This window comes from Opisthocomus hoazin, chromosome 16 (genome assembly GCF_030867145.1).
Source record: "Opisthocomus hoazin isolate bOpiHoa1 chromosome 16, bOpiHoa1.hap1, whole genome shotgun sequence".
In the NCBI taxonomy this organism is placed as follows: domain Eukaryota; kingdom Metazoa; phylum Chordata; class Aves; order Opisthocomiformes; family Opisthocomidae; genus Opisthocomus; species Opisthocomus hoazin.
This window is the reverse complement of record NC_134429.1, coordinates 13,452,129-13,470,440: the sequence shown is the minus strand read 5'-3', so window position 1 is coordinate 13,470,440 and position 18,312 is coordinate 13,452,129. Positions and strand designations below refer to the sequence as shown.

At 44.8% G+C, this 18,312-nt stretch overlaps 1 protein-coding gene across 6 annotated transcripts in view; it reads right to left on the bottom strand.

Moving 5' to 3' along the window:
* CLCN6 (chloride voltage-gated channel 6) overlaps positions 1-18,312 on the bottom strand; it is a 69,758-nt gene that overhangs the window by 36,839 nt on the left and 14,607 nt on the right. Inside the window, exon 23 of one of the 6 annotated variants that reach the window (XM_075437482.1) lies at positions 10,554-17,336. The exons of the other annotated variants lie outside the window; for them this stretch is intronic. Coding sequence (XP_075293597.1) covers positions 17,256-17,336 — 81 coding nt within the window. The 3' untranslated portion in view covers positions 10,554-17,255. Of the gene's footprint in view, positions 1-10,553; positions 17,337-18,312 lie in introns of those variants that run through there. 6 annotated transcript variants of the gene reach the window in all.

Genomic DNA, 18,312 nt, shown 5'->3' with positions numbered 1-18,312 from the left:
CGTGCCCATTTCCCAACCCTAAAACCAGTCGCAGCATGCTTTTTGTAAGAACCTGCTGTCCTGTTAAGACTCCCAACAGAGTTTTTTCCAGGCAAGTGGCCAGCTAAGCATGGGCAATGCCTGAGTCTTGACTATCCATCACTGGGCTATAAAGCCTAAAGTTCATATTAATCTTGCCAGGGTGATGATACTGAGATACCACAATCAACCAAAGACGTGAGCTTTATAGCTTCAATAATGATGAGCTGAGTTCTGACATTTTATGCTCCATTTGCTTTGGCAGGGCTGTGACATGGATAATAGCGTGCAGAACTTGGCTTTGAAAATACAGTAGCTACTGTGACGGTCAGCCATTTTATCCCATTTACATACTTCCGTACATACTAGATGAAATAATGCACAGAAATCTCTCTTAGAAAAGTGTTGCCAAGGCTGAAGTCAGGCCCCTACATCTCATTTATCTGCTGTGGAATACAGAAGATGGAAAATGAACAAACCAGTAAAAGACAGGAGTATCTGTGGGTCCAGGTTATTGAGTACAATCCTGGAATATTAGATTGTTTCACAGGGACTGGTCACTCCAAGCTAAATATTTCACACCTGTGACTGACACTGTGTTCCTCAGTTTCTTGCTGCCGGGTTTGTGCCCCAGGGGTTGCTTTACAGAGGTGCTGAGCTCTCAGGCAAAGTGCAGATCGAGTGACAGAGTGTTTTTGCACAGAGACAGCACTAGAGAATACTTAGCAAAAGGGTTGTGTGTGAAGAAAGAAACAAAAATTAATAACAGATCCTAGTTATCTTAAACTGGACATTCAATATAAATGAATAATTCTGGTTTATCTTCTCACACTTTCTCAGTTTACAATACAAAGTTAAACCCTGGTGCAAACACACACATACACACCCAAGAGCAGCAGTAAGAGAATTCTTGTAACTAATTATACAGACACTGCAGTACATAAAAAAAGCTACCAGGATCTTAGTTCTTTCTTAAGCACAATTTGAACAGCACAAAATAAGAATGTGTTGAGACTTACAATAATACAAAAAATGAGTACTGCCATAATGTACTGAAAAAAGAAAGTATTGGGGAAAAACAGGGAGTGCTCTTATAATAAAGGACTTCATCAGAACACACAGAGTTGGGCTGACTTCAGGCCATATTAGGAAAAAGTAGCATTTGAGCTTGACTTCACAACCTTGAGAATGTCCTTTCTAGTATAATTTTGGTAGCGGATCATGTGAACAGCATGTGCACATGTTTGTACACAAACACCATGTTAAGACATATAAGAGATGAGAAATGTTTTATTGTTCTATTATTCTTTAGAAACTGTACTCAGGAGATTCTTTCAAGATCCAAATTTGTATTAAAAGTCAACATACTGCTACTACACTGACATATTCAACTTGTTCATATATTCATTCTTGTTTCAATTTAGAGTAACAAGAAATGTTAGGGAAATGCAGGATAAGCAATATGCTTCACGATTTAGAACACTCCTGCTGTTCTGTAAAAAAAGATTATTTTTTAGTTGCACTATATACACAGAGACAATTCTGGAAGAGGAAATTGAAGCAAATCTGCATTTTTGTAATTTCTCATTTAAGCACAGGCAGGTTTTATGTAATCTTGAAAACTTCACCTCTCAAAAAACCAAATAAATACTGTTTAGTTTTAGTATATTAAACCTCTCATTTTAACCCTCCAAAATACACATATACACATATTCATTCATTCTTCCTTGGGCCAAGATTCTGATACCTTGGCTGAATACCACCGAAAGCCATCTATCTAAAGATCTCACCGAGCAAGTTGCTTTCTTGTATGATGTAATAAGAAGAAGATTATTGCTGAATCTGACCATCTCCTCTTTAAATTTTATCAATGTAGGGTCAAGCCTTATCATTGATGTTTAAAAAAATTCCACAGATTTAAACGTTTAGCTGTTAATGAACACTAGTGTTTTTCAAGCTGCCGAAGTCGGTTGTTGGGGGGGCTGGAGGTACTCGATGTCCCGGCAGAGTCAGTCTAGAAGTTATTGTCTGTATTGAGGTGCGGATCGGGGCGCCTCTGCTGTTTGCAACATGCAAACACAAAGTCTCAACACTGATATAACCTCAACAGCAATGGGAAAAGAGAAGTGGCCCAAACCTGGGATTTTCAACACACTCCATGGTACATGGTGGCTGTGCATATTCCATATACAGAAGGAAAGCGTGCACGATACTTCAGGTGTCCTAAAAGTAGATTTATCTTCAGCCTTTACTCTCCACCAAATAGTCATCTGGAAAGTCTATTGTTTTCTCTGTAAAAGGTAATTTCCTTATGGAAAGCTTCTAACTGAGCCGAGTTTAGAGTAGTTTCAGGGTTGTTTCCCATCTCTGTAAATCTGACCATAGGGGTCTCTTGAAAGAAAATTGCTAAGAATTTCCAACTGGACTATGTAATCACAGCGCCTGGTATCAAGAGGAGGGGGAGTGACATGAAATCACTGACTTGTGACATACATTCCTCAGCAACAGCAGCTGCTGCCTAATGACAGCTAATAAAGGGAATCTTCCCTTGACAGAGCTGCATGCCTGCAGTGGGACTGGAATGTGCCCCAGATAAATCCACTGATAACCTAGGAAGCAGAGATCACACCCAAAGAGTATAAAAGACAAGCTTCGGAAGAGAGAGGACAGGACAAGGAAGAAAGAGACCTGAAGAGACATCTCCGAAGAAACAGCTTGAACTTCCCTATTCCCAACGAACCCAGCACCATGGACACTAAAGGCTCATTTTCCTGTGGCTTTCTCTTGCTGTTGCTCATCCAATTCCAGTCCAGCACAGCCAACCCTATCTACAGTCTCAGCCCTGCCAAAGAACTGGCCAGCATGGAGGTGAGGACTCTCTCTTTTTGCAAAGTTAAACTTTTGGGGTGCTTAGCAGAGTGTGAGATGGTGTTTTTGCCTTTCTTTTGCACAATCGGATAGTGACAACAATAGCATGCCGGGGGACAAAGTCTCAGTTCTTCACAGGGGTTCAAAGAAGCTCTATAGAGCAATAACCTCCAGTGCTGGGTTTACCTGAGCTGGGTAGCAGTAGGAAACAAAATTCTGATGTTGTGGGATGTCTGCTTTGGGTTTTTGGTTCTATTTCGCTTAAACATCCACCTTCCTGGGAGCAAAGTCCCAGAGAGGGAATAAATCATCACAGTAGCTCTATAACAAAATACAGAACACTTTCAGGTTGGCTCCTGTTTATCCCACTAAATGGCAGGAACAGGGAAGCAGGACAGCCATACGGCTCTAGCTTTGCGGATTTAAGAGAACTGGCTGCATGTGGATGGAAGATGAGGAGGTAAAGTGGAGTACCCAAAGTCAAACTTTTAGAAAAGTTGCTAGATGAATAGTATGATCATTTAGTATGACTCGTCCAGGAAAGCTTCTAGAGATATGAAATCACCACATGCGTATTTTAATGAATGATACTTAGAGAAGATCCATTATTGCAGCACAATACAAGTTTAAGACTCAGTCTTGCAAAACAAAGTCTGGAAGCTCAAACCTTTCCTTGGACTGGTACCAGTGACCAGCCTCTCACAGCATCAGACCCTGAGAACAAACTCCCTAAGATGATTAGGACATTGTGAGGCAAGGCTAGAACTGCCCCATGCCTCTAGGCTGTTTCCAGCAGCTAGCCGAGAAGAGTGGCTTCCAAATGCATTCACCGTCAAGCAAGTCATAAGGCTCACTCCACTCTACTTCTAGAGATGGACAATTAGATTCCTCTAATTGGCTGAGCTACCCTTGAGGAGGCCATCTGATCCTTGTTACATAAAGCTTAAAAATTATAGAGAATGGTACCCAGGAAAAAGTCACATAGCGGACATAAATTTTGCATACAGGTATTTTCAGGGAGACGCATGTTACTTTAAGGAGCAGCAATCCTATAACTCCTGGGGCAGAGATTAGTGAAAAACACCAAGAGCTTCTCCCAGTGATGTCCACTGCAATAGCCAGGGGAAACAAGCAGATGGTCTTAGTGAAAAAAAAAGCCAATTGCTGGAAAGCAGCATTGCAACTTCTGAGTACATGGGTGTGACTACGGATTCAGAGGTGCTTTGAGACCGTGTATCACTGGTACACAAGGGAAATACCATATTGAGTAGTACCCCCCAGCGCAACTCAGACCTTGCTTTTTTTCTCTGCCAAGAGCTCTTCTAACCTTGCCAGTAAAATACACTTCTGTGGCAAGCAGCTTCAATCAGCTCTCAGCTAGAGCTAGCCATATGTGGCATCAATGTGAAGACCAGGGATTTACTGCAGAAGACAGAGGTCAAGTACCACCAGCAACCCTGGAATCCACGCTGTCGGTCTCCCTAGGGGCAGCTACGGGACCACTGATGAATGCAGAATTGGATGACTGCAAGAGCTAGCAAATGAGCACAAAACTGGGAATTTCATGAAATTAATCCTTCTTTTGTAGGCTCTGCTGGAGAGACTGGAGGATAAGTTTGCAATGATTGAAGCCCTGGAGTCCAATCCTGACCTGCAAGAGCCCAAAACCCAGGAAGAGATCCCACCGGAACTCATAGATGACAGTGATGACCAGAAGGCTGAACCCAGGCTAGCACCCAGCACCCCTCTGTCCTACAGGAACCCCTTCCTCAAGAGACTGAGGGGGCTGCAGATGCCCAGGATGATGAGAGATTCTGGCTGCTTCGGGAGGAGAATTGATAGAATCGGCTCCCTGAGTGGAATGGGTTGCAATGGTGAGTCCCGCCTAAGCCATTTCGCTGAACAGAATAGACTGCATCTGTGTCATGCGACAAGGGAGGAGCAGGTTCTCATTTAAGTCTTTAATAAGACACAGTTTGAGAAAGGAATTCATTTTAGTCTAATATTTAAGCTAGTATTGGTTTTTCAAAAGAAACCTTGCATCTATTTATTGGGTAGGTAAAAGCACTGCTGACAGTGGTGGCGCATACTGAGAGAGAAACTGGTTCTAGTAACATTTATTTCATGTTTGGCTTGCAGGTTCCAGGAGGAATTAGGACAACCTCCCTATGCCCTACTCTGAAGAATGCTTTGCAGTACCCGTTCCTCCCAAGATGAAAGCCGGATGCTTTCTAAACTCTTCAACAGAAAGTTATTCCTATTTTTATTTATTTATTTATTTATTTATTTGATGTTTTTTAAAGAACATTTCTTACTCTAGCACCAAGAGACCATATTTAAATAAAACTAACACGTTAGACATCTATGCTGGACCTCTCTCCTGTCTGTTGCATTAAAATGTCCTGTGTTTTCCTAAGTGAAAAGCCTATGTTTTACTGGTACTCTAGTACTCACAAGGCTGCATCTTCCTTATACAAGACAGAAAAAGTACGAACTTCGTAGAAACGAAAATGAGTTTTTCAACTAGAGTTTTTTCCTCTGCACTAAGAAATTATAACAGATTAGCAGGAAGAAAAAGCTTGCTCAACATGCAAGACCAACATGAGTCCTCCTATAGACAAAGTTTCAGTAACAAGAGAGTCCTTTTGCTGGTATAGATTATTCAGTCAAGGGAACTGCCACAAATCCCTCATGTAAGCAAAATTCACATGAAAAGAAATAAGAAAAATCATAATACTCCGCAAGTTTCAAGATAACCAGAGGGAGGAAAGGGAATTCATTGTATATGCTTTCTAGCACTGACCAAATAAAGGTTATGAGCATCAACAGAAAGATACATCATTAACTGTGTCTTGTCTCACTCTGCATGTGGCTGAGGTGCTGATCCCCAGTGTCTCCTGACGGATCCTTAACAGGCTTGAATCCTATCATGGTATTACTCATGTGAGGGAAGGTGGGATCACTCCAACTACAAAGCAGCTAGTACATAAAATTTACCACTTTCTGGGAATGGCCCCTCATAAAGTTCTTCTAAACATGGCTAATGTGAACACTGCAAGTCTGATAAAGGTTTCATTTAAGCCTTTGTAGCTAGGTTTCATGCCTATCATCTGAATTTGGCCCAAATCACATTCTCCCCCCACAAATAGGGTTATAATGCCAAGACCACACTCAGTTAGCACCCCAAGGACCAAATAGCTTAGATTCCCAAGTCAGCCACAGCAATGGCATTGAGCCCAGGCTCAACGCAACTGTCCTGTGTTTGCACATACCACTAGAAATTGCGTTATTCTGAGCATCTAATTTTGGGTCGCATCCCTAGCATCTATTACTTGAGCACTCTCGGGGCTCATTCAGCAGCACCAGGACAGTCTCAACTGCAGAAGTCTTTTTCTGACATTGCTTATGCACACAGGGAGAGGAACGATACTCGGTCAAAACAGGCTACGGAGAGGATGTGTCAGAGCCATGACAGTAGCTGACAACAGCTTTCAGGAACCACAGCTACAGTGAAACCACAAATTTGAGTGCTGAATGGCACATCACTCCTGCACATGCCTGTTTACAGCTAAGGCTGCTCTACCACTTCAACAGGGCTTATGTCACACATCACTCTTCTGACATGCCGCCCTCCCAGTCACTCCCTGTACTGCTGACACGGCCTCTGAGAGGCATCTGCGTGCTCCCTGCCACGCTGGACCTTGTGATTCTTCCCTAGTGAAGAACAGCAGAATTCTACTCTGAGGGAACCATGTTGCTCCACTCCAACAACACCTAGTGTGATACAAATCACATGTCAGAGCCTCTCTTTCCAGCAGCACCAGCCAAACGTAAAATACTCTGTGCAACAGTGCCCAAATAGGTTTCCCCAGCAGGAGAACTGATTCCCAGATCAAGACTCGCAGCAGCTACCGTTAGACATCTCTGCAGGGAAAAGCTAGTGACTTTGCATTGACTCAGAGGAGGTTTCACAAATCAAGGTGGTGTGAAGTCACCCTTTGGGAATCCTTTGTGGGGACAATGCGGCTTTGCCTTCTCAAACAGGCTTTCCAAGCACACCCCTGCAGCCATTTGTTTCTCACTGCAGCAAGGCAGGAACACACAGGTGGATTCCTCCACACTAGCAACAGGCAACAGACCATGCACTGCTATAAAGGAAAGTAAAAACAATCCTCATACTCCAATAACAACAGCCCTTGCTGGAGCTGAATTTTACCCAGTCAAGCAAAACTTGCATAGACACATCAAGGCCTTGTAACTTGTCCCTCCCTGTCAGCCCCGCAAGGCACAAAACACTAATGTGTTCAGTGGAATGTGCTAAAAACGGCAAGAAGAGTTGGCACTGCCTGACCTAAAGCCAGGTGGGTCGAGTATTAACAGCAAGCCAGTTCCCGGTGGAACAAGTCTGTATTGGCTTGCAGACAGCATGTTAATAGACCCTGTGGTCTGGGAGAACCTAATTGAGAGCAGGCAATCGAGGAAAAAAGCATCTCTGTGGCTGGATTTTTACTGCTACTCCCATAAACACACTGAGCTGTAAAGCTCCCCCAGGGAAATCTCACAGTCAGGTCAGAACAGCAGAAATAAGCACTTGGAAAAGCTGAATGAGAGAAACTTAGCACTGATCAGCTCCACAGGCAATGAGCATCACCTGCAAGGAGAAACAAAGCTATCACTGTTGCTGTGAGAGCTGGATCAGAGAGAGCAAGAAACAGCCTAGGGAACAGCCAGTCCCAAACAAGCACACAGACAAAAGCAGCCCACTGCTTATGGAGAATGCAAGGACATCCGAAAGCTACATGTCTCTCTAGAGCTATATTGATTGCTTTCTGAAGGGATACAGAAAGACTGTGGCCAAGAGGGTGCATACAGAAGACAGAAAAGGCTCCACTAGGAACTCGCTTTCAGCGAGGCCAGGAATTTCAGCCTGTAGGTGCAGAAATGAAAGACCCTGGAGAGAGCTAGCAAGTGAATTCATTTATCATCTGTTTTACATACACTACCCATTAATACCAATGGCAAGTGCCACTGCCCTGCTCTTCACTGAAGGTCAGCAGGCTGACCTTTACAGCAGGGGAAGAAGAGAGGTACAAGCAGTTACCACAGCATGGGATGCATTACACGTTCGTGCTCTACCTTACTTTGCAGCAACTTGGACTTGTGTTCATGGCTCAAAGATTCAAAGGACAGTCCTTTCATCCCATGTACACATCAGGTGCTAACCTGACAGCCTTTTATTTCTTTTGCTGCTGCTGTCACTGCAGCAGATTTGCACAGTTGCACATGCTATCCACAAAAGGATGTAGGTACACCTTTTAACCAGGCCCTGCTCTCTTCCAGCAGTAGCCAGTTCTGCACAGAGCCATGGCTGAAGATGAGGCAGATTCCTTCAGGTTTGTAGTGGATCTGCCTTAGGTGCCTGTAAATTTTGCAAACTAATCATGGTAGAACTTTTTGGAGGAAAATATGGGACTGGACTGGAGGAGAAATAAGCAGTACAAGTTCTTGTAAGGGCATGAACTGAAGATTAACATATTCTTACTAAGTCTTCACACCTATCCAGGATACATCTCAAGCCTTCTAGAGAAAATTCCCCTAGGGGAAGATAAAGTTGGTGCCATGTGTCAATAATATTGTAGAGTTCTGCTTTAGGAACTGTGCCATGAGTCAGCCCCAAGACAGGGAATCAGTGTAGCTTGTAATTGTACACAATTCAGAAACAGTCTAACCACAGGATGCCTTTGGGACAAAGCTATCACTGCAAAGCAAGAGCTGATGTCAGAAACGGCTAATGCAGATTACGTTTCAAGTAACTATTCAGCACTGAGCACAGGGCAGGGTCCTGAAATCCTGCACTCCTCCATCCTGTCAGGCATCAGAGTGCTTTATAAACCTCAATCAACCCCCACAGCACAGCACCTAGGATGTATCCGAGTGCTACCACACTCATTGTGCAAAGGAAAAAATATCCCAGTGAGATCAGAGAAGCACCAGGCTAACACCCTCCACCCAGCTCTAATAACATTTGCCACCTCCTGCAACGCCAGACTTCATACTCACTTCCTAATAGCTTCTGGCAGTAGCCCAGACTGGCAGTGCATAATTCAGCAGCTTTCTTTCCTTTGAACTCTGAAATACAGTAATTACACTTCATGCACACTGTAAGGCATAAGCCTTATTTGCAAAAGTGGTCTGGTCGGTGTGGAGTTTTTTTGCTAATTAGATTTGAGGGTTTCTTTCCCCCTCAGACACTGCCCTATCCCTTTCCAGCTTCCCACTAGCTGAAATGTTTCACTGAAATCCCAGTCTGCAGGCAAGAATGCCAAGAGGGGCTGTCACCACTGCTTTGTTTCTCTAAGAAATCACATGTGAAGGATAGGGCACACATTCTCCACTCCTGGAAAGAGTAGAGCTGTGCCAATTTGCTTAACAATCTGGCCATATGCAGCTTGCTTGATTTATTTTCACTGAAGCTTGGCCCTCAAAGGCCTTTGCTGATTGACACCTGCTCCATGAGAGTGTCCCAGTCATCCTAGGCAGCAACTCTTTACAGATGACAGTACACCAGCACCATGCCCAAAGACAGTGGCAACCAGCAGTACGGTCATATGCTCAGAATTGAGCAAAAAGCTTGTTGGTAACTCTGCTGTTTTGCAAACCGCTTCTCCCTGAGTCTCTTGCATGCTTACCCAGAGGTACAGCTCCTGTTAGACAGTTGGCACCCAATTGTCCAACATTCGTCTCAATTTTCACACCAAAGAAGGAAGAGTCCAGAGGCATTGCTGAGAGATAAAGGAAGGGGTATCTTTTCTGGTGCTTTTCTCACACCTTTGAAGTGCGAAACATCTTCAAACAAATCAAGAACTTTCCTTGCAGCCACATGTCCCTGTGTCAGTTTGGGGTCTTTTCTGTAGAAAGAAAGGAAGGAGGATTTGTAAGACCTCTCCCTACCTTCCCATCTCCTGAATGCTCTCTTGGAAAACAGTAGAATCCCACATAAAAAAGGAAGCAGAGTTGGGAGGCAGGGAAGTCTTAAGAAAACAGAAGATAGTGAGAAGGCAGCTACAGTCAGGCTTGTTATACTGGCAGTTGGGAAGGAGCAAAAGAAAAGACAAAACCAATGGATGAAGTCGGCCATCCCACAGAGATATCCTCTAGTATAAGCATCAAGGAGCTGCTGGGGCAGTCAGCAAAGCTCTCAGGGTTGTACGATCTTTTCTGCTAGTCCCGAGTACTTCAGTGCAGTATTGTTTTCTACATTCATCTATTCAAACCAGCATGTATGGGTTCCAGTCTCCTGCTCTTAGATGCTTAAGAATCTCTAAAATGTGTGTCAAACCATATATGGCCCATACAGCGACTCGTGCTTTTATTTCTGCAGTTTTGAAACAGCATTCTAATTTGAAAGGGACATCCTGAATACTTTTAAACAGTGATCTCAACGTCTAAACCTCACTAACCAATACCTCTCACTTCCCAGACAGCAGTGGAACTTACTGCCTTCTCACTCCAGCTACGAACAAACTTCTTCAGACGCCGCATTTGAAAAGCTGCAGTGGGTGCTGGCGAGACTGAGCGTGTCCCGCTGGCGCCGAGCAGCGCTTCAGCACCTTGGACAAGAAGAGCAGCTCCATGCCCTCCTCTCACACAGAGGCGCAGCGAAGCTGAGGGCGGCCAGCCTCCGCTCCCTCTGCTTCCTCCTGTGTGCTGCATGGTACACACCTGTACATGTACCCACACACTCTAAAGTAGGTAGCAAAGCAAGGCAAACAAAAAAAAAACCTCACTGAACAACACTAAATTCTTTTGCTAGATATACAGTTTACAGGTACAGGGATTACGACACATGGTTGGCTTTAATAAGTCCATAAACCTCGGTAGAAGGGGATTTTAATCTAAACATGAAGTTGGTTGCTTTAAGCATAAATGTATTACACAGCTTTTCTAGCAAGCACCTCTATCACCCATGATAAAATGCAAGACAAACCACCACTTATAACTGGTTTTCATCTCTCCTTCAGACAAGAAGCTTTACTGCTTTTATTCCCTGTCATAGGAATCACCTTGCGTATAATCTTGACACTCAAAGCAGCCCTAACGCTGACAAAAGCTCTAACCAAGCGTCTGGATTCTGCATCACCCCAACTGGCTGCTTTAGTAGGTTTGGCTGTGAGGAAGATACCCAAACACCAAACTGTCAAGCTTTATCTGTAAGCATGGACAGACACACCTCTTCCACCTCTTTTTTCAGGAGAGGGATGTGAGAAAGAAGACAAAAGATGGGTAGTCTCTTTCCTCCTTTACTGTTATGCTAAAGTGGCAGTTAATGCACACCAATTTTAGGAAGGAAATGCTTCTCTCATTCCCCGCTACATTACTGCATTTATGGCTGAAGGCAGTAGCAGACCTGAAACAGAGCTCCTCCTGCTAACTCTTTTCTCCTGATGACTCTCCTCTACCCTGATTTCTTGCTAGGAGCACAGCTTAATTAAAACCACCATGGCATTTATTTAGTTCCCAAACCCAGATTTTCTGCCACCCCCTCCCAGCAGATGCTTTTACCTGTTTCAGGCTCTCCCTGTCATTACACACGCTCCAAGCGAGAGACTGAGGACAGGAGCCAGATGAGCTGCTGGCTGACTTTGTATTAGCGAGCATCAGAGAGCTACTACATGCATTCTGTACAACACAGCTACCTGATCCAGAAAAACAGCACACGCATGGAAGGGCAGTGAAGTGAGCTTTTGGGTCAGATGTTTCTACAGGGCTCGAAGAATGTACTTACTCACATTTTTGGCCTGTAAGCATGTGATGAAAGATCAAAAATTATCACAAGTTCTTTTCTGTAATGTAGACAGCAGGATAATGCACGAAAGATAGCCACAAACTACATAAAAGCTAAAGATGAAATTAAGATTTTTCACATCCTGGAGAAGTCACCTGTAAAACAAGAGGTGTAACACTGCACTCTAAGTGTGGAAAGCAAGAGCTCTCAGGTAAGAAAAGGAGTAGTCGCTCTAGCACTATGTGCACTTTTCAGCTCCTTATCATACATTTGATAAGTCCTTCATTTTAAACAGCTGTTGTGAGAGAACATGCGACTAGAGTGGCTGCAGCCTAAAGGATTACGCTAATTCCTATCTTTGCCCAGCTTCAGAGAACCTTCTGCACAAAATGTTCAATACAGACGGCTCATAAATAGCAACTACTCATCTACCTCAAATCATATTCTTGGATATTATCATGTTCTACCAGTTTTATTATAATAAAGCGCAAAAATAAGACAGCACTAGAAACATCAAAAGGCCTTGAAAGTGCTGAAGGAGACACACAAACATTTTACTCTCAGACATGTTATGGTTACATGAATACTTCCCAAGTGCCATAGTTCAAATAAAAATATGTTCATACAAATTTAAAAAAAAATACCATTTATATACACTGTGGAATTAGCTTACATCATTTCTTAACAAAAAAACAGTGCAAAAAAACAAATGGAAAGGTAAGTTGCTACCATTGGAATGGCTCACAGTAAGTTAACAATTCAAACCTGCATAATCAACACCGCGCAGGAAACCATGAGGCAGGGGAGAATGCCCCATACTACCCCCTAACTTTCGCCATCAATACTAATCCAGTTCTTGGTTACTATTCATTTAGTGTTGCTCTGAGTAAAAGATTACAGGCACCTATGTTAGAAGTAAGTTTCTTGGTAAATCACTAAGCAACCAGAGCCAGAGTAGAAGCAGTTAGTGTTGTAAGAAAGGAACTAAGTGACCCAAGTGTGAGAACAAGACTGATTCAACACAAGCCCCTTCGCATCAGTCCTTAGCAGAAGGGAAATGTTGCATATCGAAACGTCACGTGAACTTGTAATTCCCTTTCCGCAAGCTACAGAACAGCAATTGCACACTGAGATTTCCCTTTAAAGCAGCTGACAAGGTCACCCACCATCATTACTTAAAACTTCTCCACTGAAAGAGTGAAAGCAGTGTGTTTTCCAGCTGAAACGTTTGAATAAGACAGATGCACAGGCAGAGCAGACAGCGCTGACAGCAGGCTGAAGGCAGGTGGCCTTCTCATGGGGAAGCACAGCTCGTGCTCAGACAAATCAAGGCTTTCGACACAGTCTCCCATGATATCCTCCTAGGGAAGCTGAGGAATTGTGGGCTGGATGAGTGGTCGGTGAAGTGGATAGAGAACTGGCTGAATGGCAGAACTCAGAGGGTTGTCATCAGCGGTGCTGAGTCTAGTTGGAGGCTGGTAACAAGTGGTGTCCCTCAGGGGTCAGTACTGGGCCCAGTCTTGTTTAACTTCTTCATCAGCGACCTGGATGAAGAGTTAGAATGTACCCTCAGCAAGTTTGCTGATGACACCAAACTGGGAGGTGTGGTAGACACACCGGAAGGCTGTGCTGCCATTCAGCATGACCTGGATAGGCTGGAAAGCTGGGCAAAGAGGAACCTGATGAGGTTCAACAAGGGCAAGGGCAGGGTCCTGCACCTGGGGAGGAACAACCTCATGCACCAGTACAGGCTTGGGGTGGACCTGCTGGAGAGCAGCTCTGCGGAGAGGGACCTGGGTGTCCCTGGTGGATGACAGGTTAACCATGAGCCAGCAGTATGCCCTGGCTGCCAAGAAAGCCAATGGAATCCTGGGGTGCATCAAGAAGAGTGGCCAGCAGGACGAGGGAGGTTCTCCTTCCCCTCTACACTGCCCTGGTGAAGCCTCATCTGGAGTACTCTGTCCAGTTCTGGGCTCCCCAGTTCAAGAAAGATGAGGAGCTACTGGAGAGAGTCCAGCGGAGGGCTACGAGGATGAGGAGGGGACCGGAACATCTCCCCTACGAGGAGAGGCTGAGGGAGCTGGGCTTGTTCAGCCTGAAGAAGAGAAGGCTGCGAGGGGACCTAATAAATGCTTATAAATATCTGCAGGGTGGGTGTCAGGAGGATGGGGCCAAGCTCTTTTCAGTGGTGCCCAGTGACAGGACAAGGGGCAACGGGCACAAAATGAAGCACAGGAAGTTCCAGCTGAACATGAGGAAGAACTTCTTCCCTCTGAGGGTGACGGAGCCCTGGCCCAGGCTGCCCAGGGAGGCTGTGGAGTCTCCTTCTCTAGAGATATTCAAGACCCACCTGGACAAGGTCCTGTGCAGCCTGCTGTGGGTGACCCTGCTTCGGCAGGAGGGTTGGACTAGATGACCCACAGAGGTCCCTTCCAACCCCTACTATTCTGTGATTCTGTGATTCTGTGAAATCTTTATGAGATTTTTCAGCCCATCTTGTCTGGATTGCCTAACTCCAGGCCTCAGTAGTGAGGACAAGACATCCTGCAGCAAAATACACTGCTGCAGTTTGTGTACAGAAAAGAAACAGGACACGACCAGCTCAAGGCAAACAATCTAAGGAGCCCTATTCATGTGCAGGAAGAGAGGGAACCTTACGCACGCAACCACTTAACACAAGGAAGAGGAAAAAGATATGTCATGGAGAGACACAGGGCATTCTTCAGAGGTGCTCTGACAGTATGGGATTGCTAATTCCACATTAGAGTGATCTGAAACTGCATCAAAACAGGGTTCCTGTGATTTGTAACTGCCCATAAGCACAAATCCTTTGAATGAAAGGTAGGCTAACAGAAACATATTTCAAACCTACAGTCCAGCCTCAGAGAGTGCAAAAGGGTGCTGGAAGTTTCTTGGGATAGCTCAGTGCAAGACCAGAGCTTAGGGAACACAGGTATTATAGAGATCATGTGCAGAGACTATCCAGAGAGAACATCCTTAGTCTACTTACAGGGAAACGACTTGCAAGTCAAGAGCGGTAGCTGATGCCCAGTCATATGCTCTGAGGAACATGCCACACCTGTCCCAGCTAAGGAGGCCACGCTGAAGGCTCAAGATGGATACTGGCTGTATGAAAACACCTTCGCTTTACTCTGGAAAGTTTAAGGGCTTATTTGAAATTTAGCTAGGAAATTCAGAAGCCAGCAAAAATATTTTAGTGGAGGAGCCAAGAGCTGTTGCTGCAAGTTCCACAGTAAGAAAGGGAAAAGAACAAACTTATTCCCGGCTCTTCAGATAAGCCTCTTCCCAAGCAGCCCTAGAGAGTGGCCACAACTCTCAACAACTGCTACTGCACGTACCACAGCCCACTCTTTCCTTTGTGTAAATGGTATAAATCCATTCTTAAAAACAAAGACCTGCACTTCCTCTCTTAACAAGGCAGCAGGTGGGAAGAACACCAAGAGGAAAAAAAGGCTTCCAGACATCAATGGAGAGGAATAAAAAAATAAATAAGAAATCTAAGCGCTTACTAACAGCTTTGCTGAAATCAAACCTTCCAGCTAAGCCATGCCATGTACTGTATGACAAAGACCAATTCAACCCTAAAACCTGGCCTCAGGAACCTCTGTAAGAGAAAACTCTCCTCTGCTGGACAAAATTCAAGCGCCTCCCATGACTCCGCTGTCTTTACTGCAAACACAGCCAGAGAATACATCTGTCCGCCATCTATTTGGGCTGCAAAGACTCCATGAACATCTAAGAGTTCCAGTGACTCAGAGAGCCCTACATCAAGACCGTGGCTGGTGCCCTGGGCACAAAACCTCATTCTAAACCTAACTGTAGTAGGGCTCAGCAGCCAGCAGTTTGCAGAGCAGTGCCCTGGAACAATCCACTTCCACAAAGTCAAAGAGGTTGCTTTAACAGATTTAGTGCTTTGACACATGTAAGGAAAGGGCAGAACTTCTTCAGGCTTAGTGAGGAAAATCATCAGCATAGAGTTCCTGAATTCAGAAAATAACAATAACATCTGATTTCCTTCTGCCACAACTCTCATCTAGATAGCTCCTTATGGCAGACAACAGGTTAACTGGAGCGCTCAGAGGCTGTGTAGAAGCTTTTCTGTGATATGCTCCCCATGGTACTTGGCCCAGTCTCTTGGCTGAGAGAATGCTCTGTGCTTTATCAAGCCAATCAGCTCTGCAGCCCCTGGAGGCACAATGCTGGCTTCCCACTGAGGGTTATCTGTATGCAAAACTCAAGAAGGCAGGTGCCTGCTGGAACAATACAGGTGCTGGCCAGGATGGTACCTGCTAAAGCAGTGAACTGGCTGCAACTGGCTTCTAAGTGCTGATTTTACCCTTACAGATATTCAGCAGTGGCAGACATTATCCCAAGCATTTTTAGAGCCCAGACAGCCTCACTTATCACCCTGCAGTAGATTCTGCCCATTAGTCACCAGCACTAAGTATCCCTCCTGTATGCAGCTTGAAGTGACACCAGCTCCTCTCACGACACAGAGATAATTCAGCCAAGACCAGAGACAGGGCATCAGTTCTATTTGCCTCCAGAAAGCAACACTTCACCTTGCTCTGAGGACGTGGGGTTCCCTGGTCTCTAACCCTAGCTGGAAAGGTGGCCCAGGCTCTCACTGTTGGATCAACACAAGGACAAAGTGCCTACAAATGCCAAGAAATGCAGGAGTGTCAGGGTAGTGACAAAGTGGAGTGCCACAAAGAGACTTCGAAGAGTCTCTTACAGGGAGAGAACAGCAACAACTAAGAGGGAAACGAAATGCTCTGCAAATGTATTAAATATTTATAATCCCAAACAGTAAACAGAATTGAACTGTTTTAAACTCCTGATTTACTGAGCTGCTCTCAAACATCAGCTGCTGTGAAAAACATCACAGCAGGGATGCTTCCCCATGAAAGAAGGAAAGAAATTAGGAACAAATGAAGCCAAAGTGGAAAAATATGGGCAACTGGGAGCACTCAGAGAGGTGTACTTCCAAAGAGTTGGGTTTTTTAATACTGCTTTTGAGAAAAGCCATCTTCCAGAGCAGCTATTTGATAACTGGAAACTTCTGTATCTCCCCTCAGCTTTGACTGCGACCCCCTTCTCACACAAATAAGGCAACAGTTGCAGGAACAAGGGAGGAAGAGGAAAAGGGAGACATACAGGAGGGCAGGGAAAAGACGCTGCAGTTCTCTGCACGGGACACTGCGGAGCTAGATGGTTCTTTTTTCCAACCCTTAAAAAAGCCCAAACCAAAACAAAATAGCAGAACAGACAGTGTCAGGACAACATCTGATGAAAGGGGATAACCTGGGCACAGGAAGAGAAAAAACCTGGATCAAGAGTGGTCAAACCAAGTGCCTCACACCAGTCAACAGCTCTGGGCTCAGGCAGGTCCTCTAATTCTCTGGCTAGCAAGATGTTTTCCAGCTCCCCAGGCTTGATATGCATGTGAGAAGCCAAACGGCAAGTCTTGGGCCTTGTGGGGTCCAAGCAGAATGCGAGCGCGTGTGCAGGCTTGGAAGAGGGAGGTAGCCACACCAGCAGTGGGGCAGGGTGGGCAGGGGCATCAAATGGTCTGATAGTGTTGTCTCAGTCTTGCCTGCAGAAATTCGTGGGTCAGGTTGTGCCGAGTGATTATCCCAACAATCTTAAAGAGGAAGAAAAGAGGAAAAAAGATACAAGTCAGTATCACAGATGTGCCACTAAGAGACGTGCATGGTAGAGCTGTTGTTCTTTCCAACCCCCTAACAAGAAGGAATCTGCAAGCAGTTCTTGACCACTGCTGAATTAGAGTGTGTTCAAGTTCAAATCTCACCAAAACAATGCCCCTCCCTCTCCCAGCACTTATCTACAGGCAAGACACAGCTTTGACTATACCCAAACAGACACCTTAACTGCTGCTATCGTGTCTGGACACAGCAGTAGTTACCCCTGCCTAGGAAGTGAAATGCTGTCCATGTTAGACAGCATATGGATGTAACTAAACCCTTTGGAAAGTGAAAACTGTAACTGGAAATAACAAAGCTGTCTCTTATGGCTTCATTAGAGATATTGCTGGTATGCCACGACATGACTGCAGACAGCTCATATCAGATACATTCTAGAAAGTTCTAAAGACCAAAACAGAGAAATGGTAAAGACCAGCAAAGTGGCAACTGCACATTGGCCATCACTAGCTGGCAGGTTACAAAAGGGAACCTCTCCCAGCCTGCTGGGGAAACAGTCAAACCACACATTTCAGCTGATGAAACACTTCAGTCATTTTACACATTGAAAGAATTTAGAACTAGGCTGCTCTCTAGTACTACAAGAGCATCTTGTACTAAACATGGGATGAATCAACATCTCTCTTTTTCAACCAACAGGCTCTGCAGACTAGCTATTAGGAACCCCAAGAGGCAGGAAAAGCACTGCTGTCTCATAGGGACAGACCAGTTCAGGCTTAAGGGAAACAGTTTCTCGTTATGTTTATAGGAAGTTACTGACACCTACTGATTATTCCTGAGCATTGTAGACGGCAATGAGACATGTACAGTGAATCAAGCACCAACAGTTCAAGGACTCCTTTATTTTGATGCTCCTACATGTAGGAACAGAACTGAAGTTCCCTTCCAGCAGAAAAC